Source organism: Tursiops truncatus, chromosome 3, assembly GCF_011762595.2.
Source record: "Tursiops truncatus isolate mTurTru1 chromosome 3, mTurTru1.mat.Y, whole genome shotgun sequence".
NCBI classification, from domain to species: Eukaryota; Metazoa; Chordata; class Mammalia; order Artiodactyla; family Delphinidae; genus Tursiops; species Tursiops truncatus.
Window position 1 is genome coordinate 163,813,088 of NC_047036.1, and position 20,478 is coordinate 163,833,565.

Consider the following 20,478-nt stretch of genomic DNA (forward strand, 5'->3'; position numbering starts at 1 on the left):
CTCAGTCCCCCTCTCCTTCCTAGAGTGCAGTTCAGACCCTCTTCCCATGACACCTCTTGATAACATCTTCTCACCCTGGGACTATTTTCTCTTTTGACTCTTAGTGAACTGAGCCAGCAAGGGTCCTGGATATGAGGTCAGGATTTTAAAAATTGACTTAGCAGCAGAACATTTATCTGAAACAGAATCTCAGATTATGTATATGTACACCATTCATGAAATTTGAAAATGATACAATGAAACACATTAAAGAGGTATTAGTACAAAATTACTTTCCAGGTTCAATTTTTTGACCCATTACAAAGTCAAGGATATCTGGAGAATTAGAAAAGTGAGAAGTCTGGGGCAGATCCGCTTACAAATATTTACTAAGAGCCTCCACCTGCCAGGCATCCACCCTTAAAAGATCAATCTCAGTGTCAGATTTATGGCTGTGTGGTACAGAAAAACTCCTGACTCATGCACGAGTGAAAGGAAATGATATTCACCACGGAACCTGCCAACAAGGAAGGTCTGTAGGCTGCCTGCCCTGCACTCTTAGCACACTCTTCCAACAAAGAGGGAGGGTGGGGAAGCTTTACTGCAGGGTCCACATGTTGAGGGCTGGACTGGCTGTAGGTCACAAAGCTGATTAAGAATCTCATGAGCCAAAATTTCTAATGAACTGATTATTTTACAGAAGCCAATGGCACACCTGGGGGCTCATGTTTCTTAATACAGTTCAATGATGAAATCCAAATCTCATTTTAAAGAAAACCTGACCACCCCACCCCCACCCCCGCTAAGCTGGATTTGAAACCACTTAGTGTGAAACCCTCATTCTGGAGAAGAGGGTCACACGGCAAGCAGCAGAAGCCGGATCATAATCCAGCCTGGCTCTCAGGGGTGGCATCTACTCCAAGTGTACGTTCCAGCTTCCCAAGCTGACCTGAACGCCGCGAGAGCCAGTGCTGTGCTCTGCCGTGGCAGCTGCTCAGGGACGTTAGCTGCGGGTGACGAGCACCGTTCATGGCACTTCAAAGAACATTTCTCAGGACCAGGGAGAAGATGAAAATGAGAGGCACAGCAAGCCCAGGAGCTGCGGCCAGGGGTGGGCGGAGCTGGTCATGTGAGTGCAGGGAGGCCCAAGGCCACTCTGCAGGGCTGAGTGACCTTGGTCTTGAGGAGCGTGCTTCCTGTTTGGAGCCCCCATGTTACCATCCGCTCTGAGCACCGAGCGGCGCCAAGGCAGAGAGGCCTCAAGCTCCTTCTCAGGTGGCAGGGTCTGCAGGATGGCCACCCTGGGAGCTACGGGTGCTGGGGATCCCTGGACTGCTGGGACCAAGGGGCTGCGGTGTGTCTGGGGGTCGGCGGGTGGGGAAACCGTGCTGCCACCGTCCGGGACCCACAGACCCACTTCCACACCTCCCCGGAGGCCCCCGCAGACACTCTCTCTTCCCTCCTCCTAAATTTTAATCTTAGTTAAATTACATTTTTAATTTAGTTTCTGAGTTTCACCTCAGAAGTTTGACACCTCTCTATCTGCCTTTCAATCCTTTTATCTAGCTGTCTCCTGGCTTCCTTTTAAATTTTACCTGTGTTTTGGTAATTTCTCATTTATTTGACCTTGACTTTGGACCTTTTTATTCATCCTTTCCCCCTCATTTTTTTCCCCCGGTTGTCTGGAATTTTCCATTTTACACCTCCTGCCTTACCTGTTTATCCTATTCTGATATTTTCACGAATGTTCCTCTATTGCTTCCTGAGTACAGAAGAAGCACATGCCTGCTGAAATGCTCTGAGCACTTCACAGGGTCTCACAGGGGATTCCGAGGTGGGCAGAGGGACGGGAGGGGCAGGCTGCCACCTGCTCACCCAAATCTACTTGTTTCTGGAGTCCAGGTATCTATCTGTACCTGTCCTGTTTTAAGCTTTTATGTAATTCTACTTTTAAGACCCTTAAAATTAGAACCCCGTTTTTTGTTGTTGTTTTGGCGTGCTCTGTCTCCACCATGGCGATTAGCAGCAGGGAGTGAAGCAGGGGGATGGAATCGGCTTGACTAACTGGGCAGGTGGGCTTCTTCCCGCAAATTCCGTGGCAGGCTCAGAACCTCAGCACGGCTCAGCGAGGCCACCTGGGCTAAGCCTCCCGTGGCTTTGAGCCCCACTTGGCTAGCAGCCTGGCCTGTGCCCACGCTCAGGCGGGCCCGGGGATTAATGATGGGGATCAGCACTGTTCTCAAGACATCTCACCTCGGCGCCTCTCACGCCAGGCTCTGGACTCGGGGCTGAGCAGACAGCGCTGACCCCACAGGCGGAGGGCCGCCTCTTGCCCTGCAGTGCCCATTCCAAGCTTGGGCTCCCGATGAAGGGCCAGTGCACCCTTCCAAAGGCCGAGGCAGGAGAAGCCTGAGGCCTCCCTGCCCTGTCAGGAAAGGGCTCCCAGACCCGCCCACCCTCCACCCTCTCCCTTCTCCCCAGAGGCCTGTTCTGAAGGGCCTGCAGCCAACCGAGGTGCCCTCTCCTAGAGAATGTTTCTGCCTGACAACCTGCCCTGGAGCCTGTTACACTGCCCCGGTTTTTCTTGCCAATCAAAGCACAACCTTGCAACTGAAGAGCCACCTGCTTTTTGATTCTAATCAAGGTGATGCAGGGCTCCTGCAAGGGCAGAGGGCAAGTGCTGATGGGGTTTGGGCAGTGGCCACCAGGCCTGGCTGAAGCTGCCACCGTGGATGTGGTGGGGCCCTTCGTCACCCACAGTGGATCTGGCATTGATCCCAGGTCTCTGTGACACTCAAACCCTATGGTCCTTACAGGGCTGCTGCCTCCTGGTAAGAGGACAGGAGAAGGGGACCCAGAGGGTCCACCTAGTGGGGCTCAGCCCTGGGAGGCTTAGCCTGGGCGGCCTGTACTCAACACCAACTTTCTGAACCATCTGGAAATAACTTATGAGTATCTCCTAAAAACAAAGATGTTCTCTTCCACCACCCAGGCTCGATGATCAAATTCAGGCAGCTTGGTGCCGATGGGCCTCCACTGTCCAACGCACAGTCTTTACAGCAGTGACAACTCTGCCCTGCAGCAGTTAACGGTCAAGCTCTACACATCAGCCAGCGGGGCACAGAAGGGGCTCTGTGGGGTCCTCTGGAGCCTGTCCCCCGAGGTGGCGCCTTCCAGAAGATGCACTTCTCTGAAGCCATCCTAAAGGCGCCACAGGATGCGCCCTGGAGCACACACCTGCTGACTGGCACTTAGAGACGGTGCCTAAATGCCTCGGCCACCAGCTGCTGAATCCCTCCGAAGGACCAGGGGAGAAGACAGCCACCGGCAGCACACGCAGCTCCGCGACAAATCCCAACCTGACCCTGCAGCCTAACTTACTGGTGCGCTTAGATATTTTAAAGTGAAAATCCCTACTTCCAGCTTAATTCCTTAATTCTGGTTTCACTTCTGGCTGTTAACCCGAGGGTTCCTCTGTGCAGTTTCGGGATTTCCAACCACCAAGGAGGAGGCACCCTGCGAGGCCCTGCGTGTGGGATTGGCCTCCGGGCCCCTGCATGCGCAGTTCCTTGGCCTGTGATGCTCCTTCCCCTCCTCTTCCCTGGTGGGCCCCTGCTTTTCCTCAGGCTCTGCTTATGTGGCACTCCTCCCGGAGGCCATGCTGGACCCCAAGGTTGCCTGTGCCAGCCCTCAGTTGCGTTAAACTGCAGACTCTTCCAGCGTTTTCCCACCGTGACCCCACGGAAGGACATGTATTTTCACCGCCACCCAGCAGAGGGTCGCAGCTGCGAAGGCTGGAGACCTCACAACTTGAGGGAGGGCCACTCACAGGGTGCACTGGGGCCTCGGGAGGGGTGGGCCTGGCAGCCCTGAATCTGAACACACATGAAAGACGCAAAAGCTTCCAAATCAGGACATTACCTGCGTGCAGATCAGGATGTACATGCAAAGGTTCTATCAAACACGACGGCACTGGTATTTTAACACCACTGGGGTGGGGGGTGGGGGGGTAGGGATCTTGAAATCAACACTCAGTAGCAACATTTGGAGTGGTGCAAATTGGGGGCGGGACAGCCCTGCTCAGACTCAGCAGCAGAGGCATGGCCGAGCCGCTTCTCTCTGGAGTCACTGCTTCAAGGTGCAACCCCACTCCCACCACGGTCACTGGGGGCAGGAAGAGCGGCGCCACGGCCCCTGCTCAGCAAGGCGGGCTCCCCACTCCGAATCCAAACGCTGGCGATGTCCTGTAATCATTCTTTGGTGTCCAGGAAGAACCAAGCTGTAACAATAAGTTCTCTCCTCAGGATCCACATTTAACTCAAGTACAGAGTTTAGCTAATCACAGGGTTCTAGCAAGCAAATGGGATTTTTAAATCCAAAGTTTCATTTTCTCTTCTGGAAAGGAGCAATCCGAAGTCTGAGACAAGAAAGTGCACGTCAAGCTACCTCTGGTTTTGTTCCAATCCTGTTCTCCTTGGCGTGGTGGCCAGTCCCTCAGAACCTTCCAGGTACGTGACAGCTGTGTCATAAAGAATTTAACCTGGCCCAAAGAAAGGTCTGGCCTTTGCCCTTGGCTCCTGGGAGGCCATGTCTCTGTCCTTGAATGTCCCGCCTGGTGGGGTACCTTTGTTTAGCTGGGGGCCTTTGGCACAGTCTAAGTGTGATTCCAGGCAGGGGCGTCGGGTCAAGCAGCATCGGTTCAACCACAGAGGGACTGGAGACTGGGCAGCCACGTGGGAGGTCGGCCGGGTATACTGACCAAGTTCAAGGCTAGACACCAAGGCTTCCCAGACTGGCAATGCTCTGTGCGCATCTTCTCGTAATGTTGCCAGGGAAGTCACTGTGGCCCGGTGATTCCACGGGGAGGACGCTGCTCCCTGCGCCTCTCCCCTCGGCTGGTTTTAATCTGTGTCCTTTCGCTGTAATAAACCATAACTGTGAGTACACCAGCTTTCAGAGAGTGCTGAGAGTCCTTCTAGGGAAATTATCGAGATTGAGGGTGGTCTTGGGGACCCTGAACTCTGCAGTTGTTGTCAGAAGACAGCGTGGTCTACAGACCGTGCCTAACCCTACAGCTGCATGAACCATATTGTAGTTTTCCCCATGGTTTCAAATTCTTATGTTTTGATAAGAATGTCAAAAATGTCCATTAAGTAGGTCAAGTTTGTACTACCCAAACATCATCTCTGAAAGCATTTTCCATGAAGCAACGTTTCAACCAGGATGATGTGACTATTTTCCTGAGTTTACGTGCCTTGTTTGATCTCTTCCTGTGTGGCCACCAGCAAACCAGCGAGTGGAAGGCCCTGCTCCAACTGAGAACCAAACGTTTCTCAAAGCCAGCGTGTAGGAGGCTTCCTGGAATGGTCATATTCTCCATCCCACTTGTAACTCCTTTGCAGTTCTCCCCAGTCTAACGTCGAACTCCCCGTCCAGTGGGGCCATTGTTCCGGGAGGACGTGAGGTTAAGCATACGCCATGCTTCAAGCCCTCCCCGGAGGCACCACCACGTGGGCCTGACAGACCTGGGAGCTCAGCTCTGTGACTGCAGTGTCAGGGCTCTCATCAGGCTGGATCTCAGAATCCCTACCAGGATCTTGGTGTCCTGACACAGGCCAGTCTTGACAAGATGTCCCTGAACCCTAAAAGCTAGTTTTAATTCATTGCCCGATTTATCACCCAATCTTGCATGGGCCTGGGAGAACAGCTGTTTGCAGCAGCCAGGGGAGCCAGCTTCTCTTCTGTCACGTGACCTTCAGCTAAGCACAGTGCCTTTTCTCTAAGTCATAGGATGACTAAGAAAGTGGACTGACACTTGACATACTTTTAGTTTGAAAATATCCAAGGCCTTATTGAGTGCAGGGTGCCGATTTCAAGTGTCTACTATTTTTAAACCAAGGTGTAACCTACTACAGGAAAGTCCGCACATCTTTATCTTAGGTGTACAGCCTGGCGAAGGTTTTCATGTGCAGACCAAGATCCCAACGTCCCAGGAGGCTCCCTGGCGTCCCATCCCTGTCAATTCCAACTTGGGGTAACCACTGATCCATGCTCATCACCGTCGGTCAGCTTAACTTCCTATAACTGGAAGCATACGACAGGTACTTTTCTGTGTCTGGCTTCTCTCACTCAACAGAGTGTAAGATTCTCCCAGGGAGTGGTAGCTTGTCTGTTCTCGTGGCTGTTAGAATTCTGTTCTTCGACTAGGTCACTGTGGATGTGTTCTCCTGTGGGTGGACACTGGGCTGTTTCCTTTAGGGGAGTCGTGATCAAAGCTGCTATGGATGCACCTGTACATGTCTCCTGGTGGATGTATGCATTCAGGACTAGGACGGGAGTGGCTGGGTCAGAAGCGTTATCTGTATGTCGAGCTTCAGAAGATACTGCCCAGAGCCACATGCTCCCATGAGCAGGGTGTGAGGTGCTACTGCTCCACGTCCTTGGTGGTACTAAAAGGAACTTTAACACTTCTGGTGTGTGTGAGGAGGCACCTCACGCTCATTTTATTGTGCACTTCCTTCTTGTTATGACGTCGATGTGGTGATCCCGAGCACCTTTTCACACGCTGATTGGTCACTGGGGTATCTTCTTCTGGGAGGTGTCTGTTCATGCCTTTTGCCCATTTTAAAATTGAATTTTCTTTTCCTAGTCTGTGGCAATTTTCACCATCTTCATGAGGGTGTCCTTCGATGAACAAATGTTCTTAATTTGAGTGAAGTCTAACTTGTGAGTCTTTTATGGCCAGTGGCATTTCTGTCCTACTGAAGAAATCTATGCCTCCTTTAAGGACATGAAAATTTTTTCCCATGTTGTACCTTTCACATTTACGGGTTTTTAAAAAAAGATTTATTGAAATATAGTTGATTTACATCACGTTTATGTCTGTAATCCATTTCAAATTAATATATGTGTATGGCGTGAGGAGGGGTCAATATTCATCTTCTCCGTATGGATGGATATCCCAGTGATCAGCATGACTTTTTGGAAAGTCCATCCTTCCCCACTGACCTTCAAGGGTCTTCATTTTGACAATGTTAAGGTTCCCTTGCAAGAATACTATTAGGAAGAAAACATCAGGGTCTATTATTTTCATTGGATTTTTGCACATTCCATATTACAAATAATTGTTGGTCTACTTTTTTCTTTGTGGAATTGGCCTCAAAGGTGAAGTTTGCAAATGAGTTCAATATTTTGTTCTCAATACTGACACAAGGAACTTCCCTTGTGGCGCAATGGTTAAGAATCCGCCTGCCAATGCAGGGGACACGGGTTTGAGCGCTGGTCGGGGAAGATCCCACATGCCGTGAAGCGACTAAGCCCATGTGCCACAACTACTGAGCCTGTGCTCTAGAGCCTGCGAGCCACAACTACTGAAGCCCGTGTGCAGCCAAAAATAAAATTAATTAATTAAAAAACCCCAATATACACTTAAAAAAACCCAAAAAAACACTGACACAAAATGTAATATTTTTAGGCCTAGCAGTTGAACTTAAATATGCCTCTTTTCCACTTCATCATTTGTTTCTCTTCCAATAATAAAGGATTCTTTTTAAAGAGCAATTTGTATCCTTTTTTGGGTACTATAACCATCACCACCCCCTGAAATCACAGGCTTGGTAACAGTTTCTCCAAATGATACACCATGGGCTCATGCCTTGACACTATTCCCTCAGACAGATTAAATTCTCCCCTACTTTGCTTGTGACTGACTGCAGAGCATTACTATGAATTCAAGTCGTAAAACCCTCCCGTTACGGGGACAGCCTCATCGATCTGCATATAGCAGAAAGTGGAACAAGACACTGGGGGGCGGAAGGATGCCCCTGGCTGCCCTGTGCAGCTCCACACGACCCACCCTGCGCTGGCAGGATGGGCACAAGTCTCCTAGGAGGGCCGCGGGAGAGCCATTATTTTCTTCTTCTTACTTACGTAGTACTCATGATCCACAAATGGATCTACAAAGCAGAAAGCATGCATTGTCCTGTGGTTGGCGTGTCTGTGAGGGCAGGGGCCCCAGTGCCTAGGGGGAGCCTGGTCTATGTCTTCTCCACAAGCGGCTGACCTGTGAATGGCCCAGGGAGACCATAGCCAGGCGGGGTGGGGGACTGTCTACAGAAGGAAAACCACTGGCTCTCTGCTCCAGCCACAGGCGCCTCCTCACCACGGTCCACCAGCCACGTGATCGGCCTCCATCACAGCACAGACCCCCTTCTCCCACACTCACCCTGCCACTCGCCTCGAACCCGCCGGCCACCTCCTGGACCCCTTGTCCCCAGATCTGCCCTCCACAGGGCCCCTCTTGAACGTCGCCTCCCCTGCCCTCTCACCATGGCTGACGCTGCCTGTCTGCCCTCTTCCAGGACGTTAATGTCACGTCCCACAAGGACAAAGGCTCCGAGACAGAGATTCGACCTGAGTTTGTGGAGTGACTGCCCGGGCAGCGGGCTCGCCGGCCCCTCCCAGAGGCCCCCGCCCGCCCGCTCCGCCCCCCGCTTACCTGTCCTTGTACTTTATCACAGCGTCCACGATCTTCTTCATCTTCTTGGTGAGGTTGGGCGGGTTGGGGGAGAGCTTCTCGGCAGGCGGCCGGCCACGCTTCTTCTGCTTCTTGCTCTCGTCGTCCTTGTCGCGGCTGCGGGTGCTGGTGGTCGGGGTGGAGGGGCCGGCATCGCTGTCCCTCTTCCGCTTCCGTGATGATTTCTTCTGCCGGACCTCCTCTTCGATCTCCTCCAGCGTGCCCTCCTCGATGGCCTTCAGGGTCAATAGTGGTAAAAATAGGACAGCCAGCACCGAGGTCGACAAGCAGAGGCCGCGGCGCAAACCCGGGAGCCTGCCTGGGGTGGGACGCATGCTGGGGCTCTGGATGGGCTCCGAGGGCACGGGGGCCGTGAGGGCCAGCTCTGTCTCCCTGATGCCAGCCCACCCAAGCCAGTTCTTCGCAGATAAATGGCGTATGTTACAAATTTAAGTGTCACAGCCTCACTGTGCGAAGCCTGAAGAGTGGGCTCCTGTAAACCCTCCACCTAGAGTGACCCCGTCAACACTTCTGCTCTAGACCATGTTCCATGTTTTTAAAAAACTGTGGTAAGATACACATAACATAAAGTCAGCCGCTTCAAACACTGTCAAGTATGCAGTTCAGTGGCCCTGGGAACGCTCCTGCTGTGCAGCCGTCCCCACCCTCCACCTGTAGGATGTCCCACCTTCCCACGCACATGTGCACAATCGAGGCAGCACCGGGATCGAGCCACATACCACATCACGACTCATCTTTTTGCTTATTATGTCCTGGATATACTTCCTCTCGTTTTTCTGCAACATAATTTTTAATGCCTATTTAATAGTATTTCCTTGTAAAATGGGCCTTAACTTAACTTCCTCTGTAGTTGGGCATTTAGGTTCTTTCCAGTTTTGCAAGAATGGGTGGGTGGGCTATTCTAAGTACCGTCATAACTGACATTTGTCTTTCTTTTAGATAGATTCCTGAAAGTGAAACCGCTGGGTTGAAGAACACGAACGTGAGTGTTAACTTTAAAATAGTTCCGACGTATTAATTCTCAACGATAATAACTAACTTGCATGTTTTAGCCGTGAACACAAAGTGATGGGAAGCCAGGTTTCTACGGGGGCTTGGAATCAGAAACGGGAGTGGGGCCTGGACCCAAACGGATGCACTGGTTATTCATCTCAGTTACCAGCTGCATCTGAGTGCAGGTACAGGGCCAGGCACTGAACACAGCCCCTCATGGAGGGGAGACAGTAATACACAGCCCACAAACATGGTGACAAGTGTGCCGAGTGCCAAGAAGGAGGGTAAGAAGTGCTCTGAGAATGGTGGAGCAGATGTGTCCTGGTCAGGGTTTGGGAGAGCTTCCCAGAGGTGGGCACTTAAGATCTGAAGGGTCAGGGTGGTGGAAGGAGGCATCCACCATCCATGTCATCTTATGGGGTAATAGGGTTTTTGCAGATGTAATAGGTTAAGAATAGAGATGAGATCATACTACATTAGCATGGGCTCAAATCCAAGGAGTCAGAAAAGGCCGTAAGAGAGACACTGCGGACATACATGTGAAGGCGGAGGCAGAGACTGGAGTGATGTGGCCACAAGCCAAGGAATACTGGGGCCACCGAAAGCTGGAAGAGGCAAGAAAGCAGCCTTCAGAGGGAACATGGTCCTGCTGACACATAGATTTCAGACTCCTAGCCTCCAGAACTGTGAGAGAATAAATTCCTATTGTGTTAAGCCACCAAGTTTGTGGTAATTGTTACAGCAGTCCCAGGAATCTAATACTGGGGTCTCTGGTCCTGTGCCCTAGACATGCAGGTCAGCCCAGAAGGGCAAGAGCCAAGTACATTCTACAGGGTTTGGGTACATATGGCATCAGAGTGGCTGCCAGAGAAGTGGTGCGAATTACATGTCCACCACTAAGACAGAGGAGTGCCTGATTTGAGTAAATATCTCTTTTATTAATGTAAATTTTATTGAGTATGATATATTAAAAAAATGGCAAGTGCTCAAATGGGAAAGAATAGACTTTTCAACAATGGTGCTGGGACAACCAGATAGCCACATGCAAAAGAATGAAGTTGGACCCTGACCTCACGCCATACGCAAAAATTAACTCAAAAACGATTAACGGTGGACTTCCCTGGTGGCGCAGTGGTTAAGATTCTCCTGCCAGTGCAGGGGACATGGGTTTGAGCCCTGGCCCGGGAAGATCCCACATGCCACGGAGCAACTAAGCCCGCGCACCACAATTACTGAGCCTGCGCTCTAGAGCCCAGGAGCCACAACTACTGAGCCTGTGTGCCACAACTACCGAAGCCCGCGTGCCTAGAGCCCATGCTCCGCAACAGAGAAGCCACCGCAATGAGAAGCCCGCGCACCGTGAGTAAGAGTCCAACTAGAGAAAGCCCGTGAGCAGCAATGAAGACCCAACGCAGCCAAAAATAAATAAATAATTTTTAAAAAAAAAGAAAAAAAGAAAAAAAAAGGATCACGGATCTACATGTAAGAGCTGAGACTCTAAAACTCTTGAAAGGAAACACAGGGGTAAATCTTTGTGACCATCAATTGGCAATGGATTCTCAGGCATGCTACCAAGGCACAGGCGAAAAGAGACAAACAAATAAATTTGACTTCATCAAAATTTTAAAATTCTGTGCTTCAAAGGACAGTATCAAGAAAGTGAAAAACAGGGGCTTCCCTGGTGGTGCAGTGGTTAAGAATCCACCTGCCGATGCGGGGGACACAGGTTCGAGCCCTGGTTTGGGAAGATCCCACATGCCACGGAGCAACTAAGCCCGTGCGCCACAACTACTAAGCCTGAGCTCTAAAGCCCGCGAGCCATGACTACTGAGCCCGTGAGACACAACTACTGAAGCCCACGCACCTAGAGCCCGTGCTCTGCAACAAGAGAAGCCACTGCAATGAGAAGCCCACGCACCGCAAGGAAGAGTGGTCCCCGCTCACTGCAACTAGAGAAAGCCTGTGCGCAGCAACGAAGACCCGATGCAGCCAAAAAACAATGAATAAATAAAATAAATAAAATTTAAAAATATGTAAAAAAAAAGTGAAAAGCAAAGACAAAAACCACCCCACGGAATAGGAGAAAATATTTGCAAATCATATATCTGATAAAAGACTTTAAAGAAGATCTACAAATGGCCAAATAGTATGTGAAAAGGTGCCCAACACCATTAGCGCCACCACCACCCTCCCACCCCACCGGAAGCAATTCAAAACCACAATAAGATACCACTGCACACCCACTAGGATGGCTAGAATCAAAAGGCAAATAGAAAGTTATCAGCGAGGACCTGGAGAAACTGGAACCCTTCTGTGTTGCTGGTGGGAATGTAAAATAGTGCAGCCACTTTGGAAAACAGTTTTCGTTCCTCAAAAGGTTAAACAGAGAATTACCATTTGATCCACTCCTAGATACACACCCCAGAGAAATCAAAACATATGTCCTCACAAAACTTGTACACAAATGTTCACCACTGCATTATGCACAATAGCTAAAAAGTGGAAACAACTCCACGGTCCATCAACTAATGACTAGATAAACAAGTGTTGTATATTCTTATAATGGAACATTATCCAACCACAAAAAGAATGAAGTCCTGATATATGCTAGAACCTGGATGCATCTTGAAAATATTTTGCTAAGTGAAGAAACCCAGACATCAAAGGATCATATAATGCATGATTTCATTTATAGAAAATTTCCTGTTTAGGCAAAATTATTGAAACAGAAAAGTTGTTTAGCGGATGTCAAAGGCTAGGGGGAATAAAGGGATGGGAAGATAGCTAAAGAGAAAACAGTTTCTTTGGGGTGAGAATGTAGTAAGCTTCATTTGTGGTGATAGTTTCAGAACTCTGTGAATATACCAAAAATCACTGAACTGTACATCTTACACGGGTAAAGTTATTCCTCAAAGAAAGGGAGGAGGGAGAAAGAAATGCGCACCGACTATCATCATTAGCGTGTGGGCAGCTACTTTTTAAAGGGCACCCATTGTCTCAGTAATGCCGGGCTGGCAAAGGCCCCACGCGAGCCGTTCGGGACTGTGGTTGGTACGACGTTCCTTCATCCAAGGTTCTCTTCTGGGCCCTGGAGCCCTGGGCTGACGGCAGGGAATGAGACACACACACGCCCCCAGCCCACCCGAGGTTCGGTGGTTCCTGGCATGTTTCAACAGCTCCCTCTGGTGCACAGCTCAGTGGGCGAGCTCGCAAGTCTGGGGTGTTCTGAGCTCCCAGGAGGGGACCAGGGCCACCTGGCCACATGGCTGAAAAAGCACTGGGGCTGCAGTTACTTAAGGGGAACCCCAGGGTGTGTGATAAGAGGCCTGGGGAGACAGCTGCTCATTCCAGGGTGTGGCGCTCAGCAGGGCGTAACCGAAAGCCGCCATCTGCCTTTCAGGAAGTGTTGTCTCAGGGACAACAACTCGAGGGTTGGACTCTTACTCATCACCTCTGCACTCAGAACCCCTGGAGCAGGAATGGGGTCTGATTTGTCACTGTAACCACAGTGCCAGGCCCCTGTGCAAATGTAGAGCGCCCTCGCTCGGGTGGGGGCGGGGGGCGGAATCAGGAGGACCAGCAGCCGCCCGCAGCCCTGACTCAGCTGTCGGCAGCTGCGAGGGCCGGGAGCCACCTGCTGAAAACAGGTGCTCACATCACCTCCGTGAGCAGCTGGTGCCGGGAGCCTCGGGCGGGGGCTTCCTCCTCTTCCCTCCCCACAGCTCCCAGGGGTGACACACGCGAAGGCGGGGCTGCCTGACCCCATCACCAATCTCAACCATTTTGCAGGGTGACTTGACGATCCCCAATATATCCCTGGGTCTTCCGGTCAGCCCCATGCAAAGACTGGCAATATTTTGCTTAAACCTGACGCTGGAAGGGCCAACTCCACCCAGAAGTGGGTTTTGAGCAGCTCGGGAACCGCACAGGGGTGCCTTCCCGAGTTCCATCAGGAGGAACTGAGTGAACCTGACCCCACGTGGGAAGGGTCGCTGTCGTGAGTGAAAACCGACCAAGAACGGCCGAAGGGTACTGCCCAGGATTCGGACGAAGGCCTCGATCCTGGCGGCCGAGCCCTGCGCTGCCCGAGCCCCGCCCGCGGCCCTCTCCGGCATGTACCTTGAGCCACTGCTTCTCGGTCAGCGAGTCGCTGTAGTCCACCTCCTTGCGATGGCGGGAGCCGCGGCCGAACATCTTCTCCTCCTCCTCCTCGCATGTCAGCCGCTCCACCTCTGCGTCGTCCTTGATGATCCACGAGGGGAGCTCATCCTCCTCCATCAGGCGTGGCTTCCGCTTGGGGTTGCGGGCCTCCTCACGCCTGCGGTCCAGGTCCATGCGCTGTGGGGTGCGGGGCGGCAGGGACAGAGGGACAGGCGTCAGCACAGAGAGGACAGAGGAGATGACCAGTGGGCACACGCGGGGGCACCCTGACCAGGGGCTGCTTCCCTGCCTCAGGACCATCGCTGCAGCGGTAGTTAAACAGCAACTTGGTCGTGCGGTGGCTGAGCTGGCTCGGCTGCCATGTCAGACCTTGGCTGGGGCTCTGCTTCAGGGGCAGAGAGAACTGGAAAGGACAGGATGGTGGTGGAACGGGGGCTGGAATGGGGGCTGAAACAGGGCAGCGGCTCCCCTGCCCCACTGAGGCGATACAGGCTCAGTGGAAGGCATAGGCCTGCTGGGGCCGAGGGCGCCCCCAATTCCCCCCGATTCCGTGCCCACGAGGGGCAACAGGGCATCTGAGACCGAGGCCCTCGCCAGTCCCTCAGTCTTGGACAGTGTGGCTCCCTCTGAAAGGGAGCCTCAAGGACAACAGGCATTGGCCAGACGGAGGGCCATAAACTGGAGCAGGGCTGGGCGTGTACGTGTGTCCTGCCATCCCTATGACACACTTAGGAGGCCACAGAACGAAGATGGGTCAGTTAGGAGCCATGGAGGGGCCACCCTGAGGGCTGCCCCCGGCCCCGTTACCCGCTGGGGATGCCACCGTCACTGAGACCTTTTGCTCTGTTCGGTGTCAGCAGGGAAGGGGGCGGTGTGTGTGTGTGTGTGAGCTCCACTGCACATGGTTCACACAGGCGGGGAACCAAGCCCCTGAGGGTGCGCAGGGCCCGAGTGCCCGCGGCGCTCACCATGAACAGGTCGAACTCTTCCTCGTGCCGGGCAATCATCTGGTTCACCGTCTCGTCGTCAGGCACCTCGTCTTCTTCCTACAAGATGTCACACGTTTAGTTGGAGTGCGGGGAGGCCGGGGTGGGAGGCGGCCGGGCTCGGAGGCGAGCGGCGGCGGTCCATGGGAAATGAGCTGGCGGTCCCAGTCCGGCTGCGGTGGATGGGGACCCACACGGCAGCGAGAGACGCACACGCACACGCACACGCACGCTCCGTGGGATCAGGGCCCTTGCTGGCCATCTCAGCCGAGAAGCCGAGGATTGAATGGGCATGGAGACTGAACTACCCCTCTCACCTTTAGAGGTGGCTCCTCCAAGTCGGGGTTGACGCCCGCTGGCGGAGGGGCAGTGTGGGCGAAGCTGGCACTGCCGCTGCCCGTGCTGCAGTGTCTGCTCTGTGGATAAATAGAGGACTTCAGTCTCCAGGGCTGTCAATCCGGCATCTTTCACCAGCAGTTTAGAAAAAAAAAACCACTTCAAAGAAAAAGCAAGTACTCATCCTCTTTCCTTTCAGCCCACACTCCCTTTACTCCAAAGGGATGCAAAAAAAATAAGAGTGCAAAAAAGGTAAAAAAACAAAAATGAAAGCCGCTCATGCGTCCACCACTCACGCCGGGGAGGGGGTCGGGGCTGGCGCTGCCCTCACCTCGTCCTGCTCCTCGTGCTCGAGGATGGCCTGGAGGAAAGCGCGCCTCTCGTGGCTGGAGGACTTCTGGTCGAACATGCCGGCCTGGATCACCTTCTGGTCGACGTTGAGCTTGTACTTGGCCGCAGCCAGGATCTTCTCTTCCACGCTGTTGACCGTGCAGAGGCGGAGCACACGCACCTCGTTCTGCTGCCCGATGCGGTGGGCACGGTCCTGCGCTTGCAGGTCCTGGGGAGAGAGATGCCGGTCAGTCCCAAACAAGCTCTTTAAATCGTTAAGGGACAGTGGATCACTGGATGCCACTGGGAAAGGCAGGGGTCTTGCAATTCTCGGGCGCCCGCCTGGCTGTTCTGCCCGCCACAGCCAGAAGCTGCACAGGCCAGAAGCTCAGGAACAAGACCTGGAGCCCGTGCCAGGATGACTTGACCCCAAATTCCTGCAGAAGCGTCACTTTCTACCTTCACTGGGATTTGACGGATACTCAGGAAGAAACCGCGGTTGTAGAGGGCCACCCCAGGGGGTTATACCCCAGCAGCTCCTCTCACAGCTGCATAGGGCCCCTTGGCTGCCCCGGGCAGGGCCTGGCTTGGCGTGGCTGTATCACAGCGAGGGCACTGTTCACAGAATGACGCCAAAGCTGGGCAGCACCACGTTGATGCCTGGTTTGATTGGAGGCCCTGCCATGCAAGCCAGGCCCAGGCCCCACCTCTCGGAGCCTCAGGATCCACTCTGCTGACACCAGCCCGTCTCGTGGCTATCGTGTGTGAGAGGAGCCAACGGGCATCGGGTGCTCAGGCCAGTGCCTGGTGTGGAGCAAGCGCCCATAAAGTGGCAGGTATGGCGCCAATGCTGTATCATCACGCCCAGCGTAGACCCAGGAGGGGCTACGAGATCCTGTGTCTGGGGCCTGCAGCTGTGTGGGGCTGACCTCCAGATCTGCACCTCATGGGGGCAGCAGAGGCCACACCTGGTGGGAACAGGCGTGCTTTGTGTCCACGGTTCGTACCCTCAACCCTGCCCCGCAGCTCAGCCGGCGTGATTCCTGGCTCTGCAATGTGCTTCATGACCTCTGATACCCCCCGGATGTGGAGGAGGACAGGGCTCCACGGGGGTCTCTCCCCTCGACAGCCTGTGGGTGGGGGAAGCACACTCGGACCACCTCTCAGGAAACAGGCCAGTCATCGAGGTCCGGGCGGCAGCCACATCCCAGGCTGGCGCAGCAACCATCCCAGGCACTCGTCTGTCAGGCGCCCGTGGTTTACACACCGATAACCAGCTCTACTGGGCTGTGGAGAAGGGCTCGCTCGCACCGTCAACAGGAGTGAAAGCTGGAGCAGTCTGCTGGAGGCCACTGTGGCAGAACCAACCAGAACGTGAAGGGACAGGCCTGTGGACTGAGCAATCCCACCTCACAGGCTTGGCCTGGCTGGTGCTCCAAGACAGGGACAAGGTTCCCCAAGGGGAACAGAAAACCCGGACGTCTGCCAACTGGAATTTGAGTCAAAAATCCTGGGGCCGGGCTTCCCTGGTGGCGCAGTGGTTGAGAGTCCGCCTGCCGACGCAGGGGACGCGGGTTCGTTCCCCGGTCCAGGAAGATCCCACGTGCTGTGGAGTGGCTGGGCCCATGAGCCATGGCCGCTGAGCCTGCGCGTCCGGAGCCCGTGCTCCGCAACGGGAGAGGCCACAGCAGTGAGAGGCCCGCATACCGCAAAAAAAAAAAAAAAATCCTGGGGCCACCATATGCCAAGATAGCTGGCTGCTGAGGAAGCGGCTGGGGAGAGTCCCCATGTGCTTCCATGGAGACATGAACACACCAGCTGCTGGCGGGAAGAGACACGTGCTGGAACATGCCGTGTTCATGTCAAAGCCAAAATATATGTGTGTACACGGGTAGATGCTGGCTCAGAGAAGAGCGGGGTTGGTGGGGAAGGGGAAAACTGGACTCTTTAATTTGTTACTTTCACTTATTGATACTTGCATTTGAAAAAATTACTACTTTTATAGTAAGACGCAAGAGGTAAATACTTACTTTAAAGCTACTGTACCAGGGCTTTCCTGGAGGCTCAGCTGTTAAGAATCTGCCTGCCAGTGCAGGGGACACGGGTTCAAGCCCTGGTCCGGGAAGATCCCGGAGGTGCCGCGGAGCAACTAAGCCCGTGTGCCGCAACTACTGAGCCTGTGCTCTAGAGCCCACGAGCCACAACTACTGAGCCCACATGCCACAACTACTGAAGCCCGTGCGCCTAGAGCCCATGCTCTGAAACAAAAAGAAGCCACCACAACGAGTAGCCTGCACACTGCAAGGAAGAGTAGCCCCCTGCTCGCTGCAACTAGAGAAAGCCCACACGCAGCAACAAAGACCCAATGCAGCCAAAAAATAAATAAATAAATTTATAAACAAACAAACGAACAAAAAACTACTGCATCTATAAAATACCACATTCCTGTTATCTACAGGCACGGAGCCCTGTGCAGGGTATGTGGATAAGAAACAAGGGCAGCAGTGCACAGAGCACAAAAAGTACGCCCCAGTGTGGTTTTAAGAGGCGCCAGCATGAGAGCTGGGCCAGAACACGGCCAGGAAGGACCTGCATGACTAAAACAGTGACCATTACTGCCAGCTGATAGGACTGGGGCATCTTCCACTTTCTTTGCACATTTACGTGACACCAGAATTCTTTTTGTTTTTTTGGCTGTGCCATATGGCTTGTGGGATCTTAGTTCCCTGACCAGGGATTGAACCCAGGCCCTCTGCAGTGAGAGCGCAGAGTCCTAACCACCCGACCACCAGGGAATTCCCAGGATTATTTTTTTTTAAATAACAACGGAACATGAATTTTTTCATAATCAGAGCAAAAAACTAGTTTCGTTTTGAGAAACAGAGGAAAGTAACTGCTCTCTGGGCTTCTCTCCAGGGGCTTCCGGGACTCCAGGAGAATGTCAAGAGGCCAGCGGACACTCATGCTAGTGGGCATGGTCTCCCTGAGGCTTCGAGCCCCTCCCCCTAGGGGGCCTGAGAGCTGTTACCTGGTGGGGGTTCCAGTCACTGTCGAATATGATAACAGTGTCGGCTGACTGAAGGTTCAGACCCAGCCCCCCAGCCCGGGTGCTGAGCAGGAAGATGAAGTACTCGGAGCCGGGCTCGTTGAAGGTCTTCAGCAGCATGCCCCGGTCCTCCGCTTTAGTGGTTCCTGCCGGCGGGTAGGGAGAGCAGGGTTATTAGCAAGGTGACCGTGGCGGGTGGAGGGGGGGCGGGCGGTGGTGCAAAGGAGACAGAGGAACACCTACATCAGGGAGCAGGTATAGAGTCCACAGCCGTCCAACTCGGGCCACCCAAGCCATGGACACTCGCTCAACACGTGGCCATGAGTGGTGACTGGCGAACAACTCAGATTTACGGTGACACTACTGACCGCCAGTCCTCCCACCCCAGGAGAAGAAAACGAGCCCCAACGGGCCTCCGGTGTCTCCTCCGTGTAAATCGGGGCTGCTGTGGGAACTAAGTGGGCAGACGCTGGAGCACAGTGCCCGGCACCCAGCAGACACCCAGGCAATGGGGCTGCCCAATGAGTCGCCACCACCTGCCCTGCCCAGCTGTCCAGGCGGTGGTGGGACACACTGCAGCAACACTGTTAACGCCGTGCCCCCAAACCCATGTGGGGTTTCCAGGCGGGCAGACGGGGCTGCTATGGTATCGAACAACTGGCCAGAGGGCTGGCGCCTGCCTCCATCCTACTGTGATGGGTTTTCTCCATTCACAAAGGGAATCATCTACAGGCGAGCACACGGGGGGCTTACAATGGAGACTTGTTTCCCTCTGGGCAGGATGGCTCCCCTCTTCGTGGAGCCACAGGGACTCTAATGTGATGGCCCAGGACATGATCCTCAGCATCGTGATGCTCAGAGGGGCATCTAAGCTCCTCGGGCTACTGCCAGCCTGGGGAGCAGAGGTGCCTCTGGGGAAATCAGGTGTCATTCCTGGTGTTGCTTCCAGCCACTCTCCTACACGTCACAATGAACAGCATGGAGGCCTGATGCCCACTGGTGCCTGGGCTGCCCCAGTTCCAAGGAGGGGCTGAGGCAGGCCCAGGTGGAGGGGCCGATCCCAGATGCCCGGCCTGCACCCTCACTCTTGGCATTCTGAGAGCAGAAGGTTCCACTCCACGTGTCACCGAGCCCCCACCATTGCCGTTCTTTTTTTTCCTTCTGGCTGCACTGTGTGACACACGGGACCTTAGTTCCCCGACCATGGATTGACCCTGGGCCCCCTGCAGTGGAAGAGCGGAGTCCTAACCACTGGACTGCCAGGGAATTCCCCCCCTTTGCCTTTCTTTCCCAGAGCTTCCGCTCATGTGGCAGTGACCACATGAGGTGCCCAGAGATGCAGCCACAGCCAAGCAAACAAAAGTCCTCATCCTAGATAGAGGACTCTCATCATGGAGGAAAAGAAAAGGGGGGGCGGGCAAATGGATGGGCGCTGGGGTGGGTGGGAACACACTCTTCACGTTTGGCCTGTCCTCTAGGGGGCGGGGCAGTGACACAGACAAGGAGTAGCGCTCATGAAGGCTCAGCCCCTGAAGGACAGAGAGGCCACTGGGGAGGCCAGCACACAGAGGGAGGGGCGAGGTGAGCCTGGCCACGCAGGCCTTCCAAGCCATGGGAAGCACCTGAAGGAGGGAGGTTTGAGGGAGGACCTGACCACAGCTGTGTTTGTAAAGGTCGCCCTGGACAGAATTCCAAGAACAGGCCGAAGGAAGGCAAGACAGGATGCAGCAAAGGTTCTGGGTGGGAGTGGGGAGGGCAGAGACCGACAGACAGATCCGCCCAGCAACCTCGCGTCTGAAAAAAACAACAGTTCCACAAGATGTACCGTGAAAGACACAATGGGGGCAAAAAGGTTTGGGGTGTTGGCTGTGGATGCACATAGCAACGAGCTTAGATAAAGGCTCTGAGAAGTGTGGTTTATCCCACGCTTCTTAACTGTGTTTACCCTGGAGGCCCCCAAGTTCATTTTTCTCGAGAGCCCCATTCACTCCATCTGACAGAGGGTGGGGGGCTCCCTCTAGGGTCTTCCCGGTCAGTTGACACGTGTCAGAGCACGGGTCCTGCACACTGTCAGCATCTCACTCAGCCCCCTCCTCCCCGGAGCTCCTGCG

At 53.7% G+C, this 20,478-nt stretch overlaps 1 protein-coding gene across 15 annotated transcripts in view; it reads right to left on the minus strand.

Moving 5' to 3' along the window:
* The window catches only part of SMARCA4 (SWI/SNF related BAF chromatin remodeling complex subunit ATPase 4), an 87,181-nt gene that overhangs the window by 8,110 nt on the left and 58,593 nt on the right, over nt 1-20,478 (minus strand). For 6 of the 15 annotated variants that reach the window (XM_073801884.1, XM_073801886.1, XM_073801888.1 and 3 more), the window contains 7 exons: nt 18,350-18,513; nt 15,323-15,550; nt 14,973-15,071; nt 14,638-14,715; nt 13,628-13,846; nt 9,235-9,291; nt 8,477-8,730 (listed from right to left, as the gene is read on the minus strand). In XM_073801884.1, coding sequence (XP_073657985.1) covers nt 8,477-8,730; nt 9,235-9,291; nt 13,628-13,846; nt 14,638-14,715; nt 14,973-15,071; nt 15,323-15,550; nt 18,350-18,513 — 1,099 coding nt within the window. Of the gene's footprint in view, nt 1-3,900; nt 7,036-8,476; nt 8,731-9,234; nt 9,292-13,627; nt 13,847-14,637; nt 14,716-14,972; nt 15,072-15,322; nt 15,551-18,349; nt 18,514-20,478 lie in introns of those variants that run through there. The other 9 variants (XM_073801891.1, XM_033854286.2, XM_033854280.2 and 6 more) reach the window with 4 other exon arrangements.